An 8,860-nucleotide genomic window follows, 5' to 3' on the forward strand; every position below is an offset into this window, starting at 1 on the left:
GAATCGGCAGATGAGCTTCAAAGTTTGTTGGATGTAGTGGATGGCTATGGTAAAGACTTTGGAGTAAGGTTTAGCAGTGAGAAAAGCAAAGTAATGATTGTGAATAGATCAGAGGATGAAAGTAATGTGGTATGGAGACTTGGAGAGAATGAGTTGAGACAGGTGCAAGAATACAAGTACTTAGGGATGTGGATGAGTCCTAGTGGGTGTGCAAAGGCAAAGAATGAAAAGATAAGTATGGTAAACCAGTGGGTAGGTCGATTGGGAAGCGCGGCAAGGATGAGAGCAAGTAAGTATGATGTGTTGAGAGAAGTGTGGAAGAGTGTGGCTGTGCCATGTATAATGTATGGTATGGATGTGATTGCATGGAATGAAAGTGAAATTGATAAGTTAGAAGTGGGCCAGAACAAAGTAGCAAGGATGGCACTGAGTGCACCGAGGTGCACAGCAGTTGAAGCCTTGAGAGGTGACATGGGATGGAGCACCTTCAGAGAAAGACTGACAAAAGCCACACTTAGGTACAAGATTAGGCTTGAGAGAATGGATGATGCAAGAATAGCAAGGAAGGTGTACCTGTGGAATGAAAGTGGAAGCAAATGGAGGAAGAGATGCATGAGAATGACAGACAGGAATGGATTGCAAGTTGTGTGGGCGATAAGAATGGCTGGGAGGAATCAAAATGAGCGTGAATGGGTGGTAACAAGAGGAGGAAGAGTGGGAGCCGAATGGGATGTGAGAAAATGGAAGAATGAGATAGACAAAGAAGTGAAATGTGTGGGACTGAATGAATGGAAGAATGAGATGGAAAGAAAGAAGACCCTGGAATGGTACAAGGAGAAAGAGGCCCCGAGGTATGAAAGGTGGTATGATGGAAGCCTGGGCGGTGATCTTCTCTTCCGAGCGAGGGCACAGTGTATGGATGTGAATGCAAGGAGTTACAGGTGGTCTGAGTCCCGCAGCAAAGTGTGCCAGATGTGTGACATGGGAGAGGATGAGACGGTGGAACATGTGGTGCTGGAGTGTGTGCAGTATGCCAGAGACAGGAATGAGATGATGCAAGTGATACTGACTGAGTTAGGGCATGATAGGAATGAAAGAGTGGAGAAGACAGGAAAGGAATGGATGGTGTTGTTGCTGGGACTGGGTAGAGAGGCCAATGAAAGGATGATTGAGGCGGTGAAAGAGTTTCTGGAGAGAATGTGGCGTGCCAGGTGTATGAACAATTAGGATAGAGGATGCTGTTCGTTTCTCTTTTTTTTTTCCCTTTCTACAGGAGTTGCCGATCCAAAGGCCTGGCTCAGGAGTGATCCTGTGCCACCTGTACCATCAAGATCAAGATCAAGATCGAGCTTCACGTGCAAGAAAGGCAGACAGGCGGGGGCTTTCGTGCGTGGCTACCAATCACTCTTCACGGGGTAATGCTGAGACTCACGGAGACCCAGCATCATTTACTGGCACTCACCATCACAGCATCACACACTGGCGCTCACCATCACAGCATCACTCACTAGTGCTCACCATCATAGCATCACACACTGGCGCTCACCATCACAGCATCACACACTGCCGCTCACCATCACAGCATCACACACTGGTGTTCACCATCACAGCATCACTCACTGGCGCTCACCATTACAGCATCACATAGGTAGCGTCACTCACTGACACTTACCATCACCTAACAGTCTCACACAGCAGCACACAGTTCCTCTCATCACACAGCATCAGTCCCACTCCGCCTCACAGCGTCACTGAACACTACTCAGTCGATAAGTGGCATCACATTACTGCCTTATCTCATCCAACACATCTATTTCTAACAGTACTGAGAGGTAGCAGCACACTGCTCCTACGAGGTGGTCACTGCCTCACCCTGCTGCCTAGCCACCACCACCACCAGCGGTGTGGAGGTGAAAACAGGAGAGGTTGCACCACCACCACCATGGAGCAGGTTGCCCACCACTTGGAGGAGAAGGAGCGGACCCGTGACATTGAGATTGATGAAAATGTGACTTTTACTGACCTGCTGCTGTCTGAGCCGGTGCTGGCTGGTCTGCACACTGCAGGATTCAAGCGACCCAGCCCCATCCAGCTGGCGGCCATCCCCCTGGGGCGCTGTGGCCTGGACCTGGTGGTGCAGGCCAAGAGTGGCACTGGCAAGACATGTGTGCTGGCTGTGGTGGCCCTGGAAGCTGTGAGTGTTGCCTCACCAGCCACCCAAGTGGTGGTGGTGGCGCCCACGCGTGAGGTGGCTGTCCAGGTGGCACAGGTGGTGTCCACATTGGCCAGCGCCATGCCTGGCCTGTCCACAGCAGTTGTCATTGGTGGCACCAAGCTGGCTGATGACAAGGCCAGGCTGCAGCAGTGCCAGGTAGTGGTGGGCACCCCAGGCCGCCTGGCTCACCTGGTGTCTCTGGGCCACCTGCACCTGCACTGTGTTAGGCTGTTGGTGCTGGACGAGGCTGACCGCCTACTGGAGGGAAACTTCCTCGGCCCGGTGACTGATCTGGCCAGTGCCCTGCCCCTCAACAAACAGGTATGTGTGTGTGTGTGTGTGTGTGTGTGTCAGAGAGAGAGAGAGAGAGAGAGAGAGAGAGAGAGAGAGAGAGAGAGAGAGAGAGAGAGAGAGCAAACAGATGAGTGACAGGTGCTATGTTGCAGGTGCTGTGCCTGAGTGCCACCTTCTCAGATAGTGCTGCGGCCCAGGCTGAGGGGCTGATGCGCTCCCCATCGCATGTGCGGCTGGACCGAGACTCACCAGCCCTGCTTGGGGTGAACCAGGTGGTGTGTCGCCTGCAACACGTGGCATCCCCACATCTGCGTCAGGCAGCCAAGGAGGCAGAGCTGCTGCGGCTGCTCTCCCATGTCACCTTCAACCAGTGCCTAGTGTTCTCAGGCTCACAACTCCGTGCTGAGTCCGTGTGTCACCGACTCAAGGCCGAGGGGTGGCCATCAGCCTACCTCACAGGGGCTCAGTGCCAGACGGAGCGCCTAGCTGCTTTGGAGTCATTGCAGACCCACCGCTGCCGCATCCTGGTGGCCACGGACCTGGCAGCGCGTGGCCTTGACTCGGCCCATGTCAATCTGGTGGTGAGCCTCGACCTTCCCCAAGAGCCAGCCACTTACTTACACCGAGCAGGCCGTGCTGGCCGCTATGGTTCCCGGGGTGCTGCAGTGATGCTGGTGTGCGGCCCAGAGGAGTGGTACGGGGCCAGGGCCATTGCCACACTGGCCAATGTCAGGCTGCTGTTGGCTGGCAAGCACTGGGTGAACCATCTGGCCATGAAGAAGGTGGAGGGATGGAAGTGGCCAGAAGGAGGGAAGGAGGAGAAGGTGAGAATGGAGGAATCAGATGAGGGAAAAACAGGAAGTATAGAAAAACAGGAGGAAGAGGGAGTGGATAAATCACAGGAAGGAAGGATAGGGGTGGAAGGATCAAATGAGGGGAAGGAGGAAGAAGTAACCAGACTGAGGGAGGTGGACCACTTAGATGAGGAGGAAGCACATGCCTGGCTAAAGACACACAAGCCCTACAGGAAGGAGTCTGTCCCTGCCACACCCCAGCAGGAGAATGGGGAGGTGCAGTCAAAGAACAACAACAAATTCGTGAATGGAGATGTGAACCCACCAGTGAGTGAGGCAAAGTGTGAGACAATTACAGAAACCCAAAGAGATCATGAGGTGAAGAAGAAAGTGAGAAGGAAAGAAAGAGACCACAATCAGGAGGAGGAAGAGGAAGAAAAAGAGAACAGAGGAAACATGAAGAGACACAACACTTCCACACAAACAAACACTCACAAAAATACACAAAAATCACCCCAAAAACACAGAGAGAAGCAGGAAATGAACACAGACACTCAGAAGAAACACAACACAGAGACAGACTTTAATACCAAAGGCACTGTCATGTCTCTAGTAAGCAGGGTGTGGCACAGACCCCCCCCAGTCACCATGTCTTATGCCCACCTGCTCTCAGAATGCACAACACACCACAACACGTCCACCCCAACCTCAGACACCCAGGTAAAAGTCCCACCGTGGCCTGTACAGGTGGAGGCAACTGAGAGTGAGGTATTTGCCCTAGAGAAGTACCTGGATGGGCAGCGAGAGGAGGCACAGGAGAGGAAGGAGGCATGGAGTGGTGTGCGATTTGATGCCTTTGCTGTTCTTGATGCAATGACTCAGGGGAGGAATGCAAGGGAGGTGCTGGAGGAGGAAATACAGCGGTCCACACATGCCTTCCCTCACACTCCCGTTTCCCCCACACCAAGCACTGGCAGCATTCACTCATCACCCAGTACCTCCCAGCACTCCAGTCACTCCCAACCCAAGAACCACAAATCTAAACAAAGCCAAAAGTCATCCAGTTCTGAAGACTCATCCTCATCTAGTGACTCAGAGCTCCCCACTACAGGACAAAAGCAGGTTTCTTCACCCCCACAAAGGCATGTTTCTTCACCCCCACACCCCACACAGCACACAGCACAGCACCTCTCAGCAATGCACAGCCAAGCACCACAGCCTCAGAGAGAACAGCCAGTGCACAACACCACAGGAACACGTCCGAAGGAGAGGAAGCAAAGAAAGACACAAAGTCGGGAAAGTAAGAATGAAGCAGAGAGTAAACCAATGCACTATCAGAGCTACCATGACAACTACAATTACAGTGGTTACAACAACAACTACAACTACAACCAAGGGTACCCAGGTTATGATCAGAATCAACAGTACTACTACAACCAGTATGCAGACCATAACACCTACAACGGCTATAACCAAGGGTACTATGATTACAACCAAGGACACAGCTACCATGAATCCACACAACTACCCACACACACACACACAGGGTACACACAGGGGATGGACGCATACATAAGAAGTGCATGCAAGTTTGCGTCAATGATGGAGTATGTGAGCAACATGGGACGAGTGAGTCTGTATGTGTCTCAGGATTACCACAACAGGAGGCAGCAGTGGGGGGAGCAGACAGGTGGTGAGGGAACAACAAGGCATGGCTGGGGTTGCCACAGTGCTGGAGAACAAGGCAGAGGAGAGAGGCGACATAAACAGTAGTAACTGCCACTCTGCTCTATGAACAAAAGAACGGCTGTGATGGTTAAACTGAAGGGGAAAGAGAAACAGTGACAAGACAGCAGTAACAGCTACAGAACAAGGTAGAAGAGAACAGTGGCTTAAGCAGTAGTAACAGCAACAGAAGAGGAAAGAAGGGAGGAGTGACAAGGAGAAAAGTTGTGATATTTAATCAGGAGAAAGGGAAAGAAGAGAGCAGTGACAAACAGCTGTAACACTGCCACTCTGCATTGTGTACCAAGGAACTACTGTGATATCTAAAGTGAAGGGAAGAGAGAGAGAAGTGACATTACAGTGTGGCCTTACATGCCTAACTGACTAGAGATTGTGAATAGACAGGCGATAGTGAAAGTAAATTATATGTTTTAGATGACACAAAAGGAGCAGTGAGCATTTCTGCATTTGTGACTGATTGAATAATGTCAGATCTGAGTAGGAAAGTGTATGTGAAGTTAAATTATTACTTTTATATAAACAGCAGCTACACCAGAGCTTTGTGATGCCTTGAAAAATTCCTTCTTGCTCATTTACTTTTTTTTGTGTGTACTTATTTGTTTATAATTGTGTATAGTAAGGTTACAACAATTCTTTTTTATCTTGAAAATGTTCAGTTTTTTGCATATTCAAATTCTTACATATTTTTTAATAAAGCAGGGCTGTGAACATGTATAATTGCTTGTTATGGGAGGAAAATTAGTTAGCAACATTCACTTATCCAGCAAAATGGAAATAAGTGTGGTGAATGCTGTGGTTTGGTTTACGGGATGAGCTGACTGGCAGAACACAGCACACCAGTCTGTGATGGAGGTGTGAACTATATAATAAAGTAATATTGAACAAACTCTCTTTAAATTACAGAATCACAAATCAGAACAGAGAAAGTGACATGTTGGTCCTTGTATGCTGCTGATCAATGCCTCACAAACTCACCCTCAGTGCAGTGAATGGCTAGGAGAATTAATCTTGATGCTGTACATTCCTAGCCTTCAGAATGCCACGGAAACGCTCTTTAACCAAGACAAACACTGACTGCAAAGTACTGAAAACTTCCCAGACCATAGAGGATGAGATACGAAGTCCTTATTTTGTCCACACTGAGGGGGGGAATGAGGCAAGGAGCACACAGGGAGAGGAAGGCAAAGCTACATTATGTTTGGCTAAGGAATCACCATCTGTTCTTCCTGGGCCTCTAGTCTCACTGCCCATCCCAGCACAGCCTCAGGGACCTGGACAGAGGATCACGGAGGGATTCTATGACCAAGAGTGTGTTGCATTGGCCAAAGCTCTCCTTGGTAAGGTCTAGTTGAGGTCATACACTGATTCTTGTGTTTATATTTTTGGTGACTTTGTGTGGAATCATGTGTGTGTTGTAGAGCCCAGCTTTGGCAGACAAGACAGATTTGTTTTAACTAGTGAATGAAAAGTAACAGTATTTATAAAGCAAGATGTACCTAACTTTTTCCTACATTTTCTAAGCAGCCATTACATCACAATCTCTGGGAGTTGAAGAAAGACACTGAACACTTTGCAAGCTTGAGAGGACCTCCAAGGCACTATACTAACCAAACTCTTTCTCTCTGCCATAGGGAAGGTGGTGGTGCGAGTGGTGGATGGAAGGCGGGTGTCGGCAAGAGTCGTGGAGACAGAGAGCTACCTGGGCGGGCCAGACCAGGCCTCACACAGCTGCGGGGGAAAGCGAACTCCGAGGAATGAACCCATGTACATGAAACCTGGGACAGCCTATGTGTATAGCATCTATGGCATGTACCACTGCTTCAATGTGTCCAGCAGAGGTGAGGTGGTGATGGTGTTGGCCTGATCAGATTCCTGACATCTTGTACCATTGACAAAATCTCAGACTTATTCACTCTGTGCTGGCCCAGGTGATGGTGCGTGTGTGTTGGTGAGGGCTGCTGAGCCACTAGAGGGCCTGGAGATGATGGTGCAGGGGAGGGGCGCTCGGAGAGGAGCCACCGCACCTCCACTCAAGCCCCACCAACTGTGTAATGGCCCCTCTAAGTTATGCCAGGCCCTTGCACTCACCAAAGTAAGGGACACACACCTATTTCTTGTTATATTTGTGGATTTAGCTTTAAAGAGAAACTATTGATTCATCCTCACCTTCACTTCATTGCTCACTTGTTCAGTAAGGAAGAGAATATAGGATGAAGTGCCGTGTCATATGAATTAGGAGACTGTGCCCCTTTACTTTCAATTCTCTATCATGTGGATGAGGTGGGAGGGTGTATGTGCCAGGGTGTGGTTGCTATGACTTTCTCTGTTAACTTGTTTGTCTTCCTCTCCCTCTCTTCCTCTCTACTTGTGTCTGTCTTCCCCTCTTATGTTTCTCTCTTCCTCTTTTATCTTTCCTGTGATTCTCAATTTAATTTTGTACTTACTTTCTACAAAGAAAAAAGATAACATAAATTTCTTGGTATTGGAGAAATGGCACATTATTGGCTTTTGTACCATATCATAACTACATAAATTACTTGGTATTGGAGAAATGGCACATAATTGACTTTGTACCATATCATAACTAAACCTGTTCTTTTTCAGGAATCAGCGAATAAGCTAGATTTGGCGGAGTCGGATGTGTTCTGGATGGAGGAGGAGGAAGAGAAGGAGCAAGAGGATGGCATAAGAGGAGCAGGAGTGGGTGAGGGCCAAGTGGTGGTCAGTGCAAGGATTGGCATTGACTCCTATGGGGCAGAATGGGCCAAGAAGCCTCTCAGGTTTTATATTTTGGGTAACAAGTGTGTGAGTGTGAGGGACAAACAGGCAGAGAAGGACATGATAGGGTAGGTGTCTGTGTGTGTGTATTTTAGTGTGTGTGAAAATAAGTGGGTAGAAAAGTGATTTACCAAGATTAATAGCAGCTTGTGAGTGTGAGGGACCAGCAGGCAGAGGCATATGATAGTGTGAGTGTCTGTCAGTGTGTGTGTTAAACTGTCTGCAAGAAAGTAAATGAGCAAAAAAAGTTATATACCAAGGTTAACAACAGTAAATGAAGGCTACAACAGATTATACACTATAGATAATTACCCCAGATGAGTGAAAGTAAATGTACAGAAGAGTTATTTACCAAGATGAACAAACAAAGAAAGGCTAGGACAGATTGCCTGCTACAGATGACTACCTCAGAAGAACATTTCAGCATCAACACTGAATATCACAACCACCATCACCTGACAGGCTGAGCATCACACTACCCATGTCAATAAAGATGTGAGTAGTGTTCTGGTTCTCTGTGAGCAGGAGGCTGGGTTGAGTGTGAGAGGCTCTAGCTTGACCCACAGATCTGACTACGGGAGCTAAGATACAAGAGGATGAAGGTGGCCAGGAGTCAGTAACCTGTATTCTGAAACACTTCTGCATCACACCACTACATTCAAAAGTCTGTAGTTGAAAAGACAGGTTTCTAAGGGTGTCTTTATGGTTCTAGTTACAGATTCACAAGTTTTATGCATCATCAAGAGGAGGAACACTCTTGAGAGCCCGGCTAATCATCTCCATGGCTTTTGAAAATGTAGTTGTGGTGAGAGAATAGTGTTGCAGAATATTGGCCAGTGTGCGATTCTCAAAACTGTGGATGAATGACATTATGCACTCCTGTAATATAAAGAATCTGTAAATGTATGTATTATTTATAATTGATTTCTTATCAGTCTGATTAAATGATAAAGATTTTTTAGTATAACTTTAAGATGTCTTCCCCACACCAAGTACTTAGTCATCTCATTTTAAATTTCTATCACCTCTTAAT

At 47.9% G+C, this 8,860-nt stretch overlaps 2 protein-coding genes across 2 annotated transcripts; both read left to right on the top strand.

Annotated features, from left to right (window-relative positions):
- The first annotated feature begins 1,277 nt into the window (after nucleotides 1-1,277).
- Nucleotides 1,278-5,935, top strand: LOC135092673 (probable ATP-dependent RNA helicase DDX20). Its single transcript, XM_063991280.1, has 3 exons — nucleotides 1,278-1,415; nucleotides 1,824-2,536; nucleotides 2,662-5,935. The coding sequence occupies exons 2-3, from the start codon at nucleotides 1,943-1,945 to the stop codon at nucleotides 5,074-5,076; spliced, it is 3,009 nt and encodes a 1,002-aa protein (XP_063847350.1). The 5' UTR covers nucleotides 1,278-1,415; nucleotides 1,824-1,942; the 3' UTR covers nucleotides 5,077-5,935.
- On the top strand, nucleotides 1,364-8,788 carry LOC135092676 (DNA-3-methyladenine glycosylase-like). Its single transcript, XM_063991283.1, has 5 exons — nucleotides 1,364-1,386; nucleotides 5,953-6,386; nucleotides 6,681-6,887; nucleotides 6,978-7,141; nucleotides 7,654-8,788. Exons 2-5 carry the CDS (start codon nucleotides 6,086-6,088, stop codon nucleotides 7,897-7,899), a joined length of 918 nt encoding a protein of 305 aa, XP_063847353.1. The 5' UTR covers nucleotides 1,364-1,386; nucleotides 5,953-6,085; the 3' UTR covers nucleotides 7,900-8,788.
- The last annotated feature ends 72 nt before the right edge of the window (nucleotides 8,789-8,860 follow it).

The sequence above is a fragment of the Scylla paramamosain genome, chromosome 40 (genome assembly GCF_035594125.1).
Source record: "Scylla paramamosain isolate STU-SP2022 chromosome 40, ASM3559412v1, whole genome shotgun sequence".
In the NCBI taxonomy this organism is placed as follows: domain Eukaryota; kingdom Metazoa; phylum Arthropoda; class Malacostraca; order Decapoda; family Portunidae; genus Scylla; species Scylla paramamosain.

Excerpts from the sequence above, each read along its gene's own strand:
- LOC135092676 (XM_063991283.1), top strand. The coding sequence starts at position 6,086 with ATGCCACGGAAACGCTCTTTAACCAAGACAAACACTGACTGCAAAGTA. Across the intron at positions 6,888-6,977 it reads CTTCAATGTGTCCAGCAGAG|GTGATGGTGCGTGTGTGTTG; the intron begins GTGAGGTGGTGA and ends GTGCTGGCCCAG. Across the intron at positions 7,142-7,653 it reads AGGCCCTTGCACTCACCAAA|GAATCAGCGAATAAGCTAGA; the intron begins GTAAGGGACACA and ends GTTCTTTTTCAG.
- LOC135092673 (XM_063991280.1), top strand. The coding sequence starts at position 1,943 with ATGGAGCAGGTTGCCCACCACTTGGAGGAGAAGGAGCGGACCCGTGAC. Across the intron at positions 2,537-2,661 it reads CCCTGCCCCTCAACAAACAG|GTGCTGTGCCTGAGTGCCAC; the intron begins GTATGTGTGTGT and ends GCTATGTTGCAG.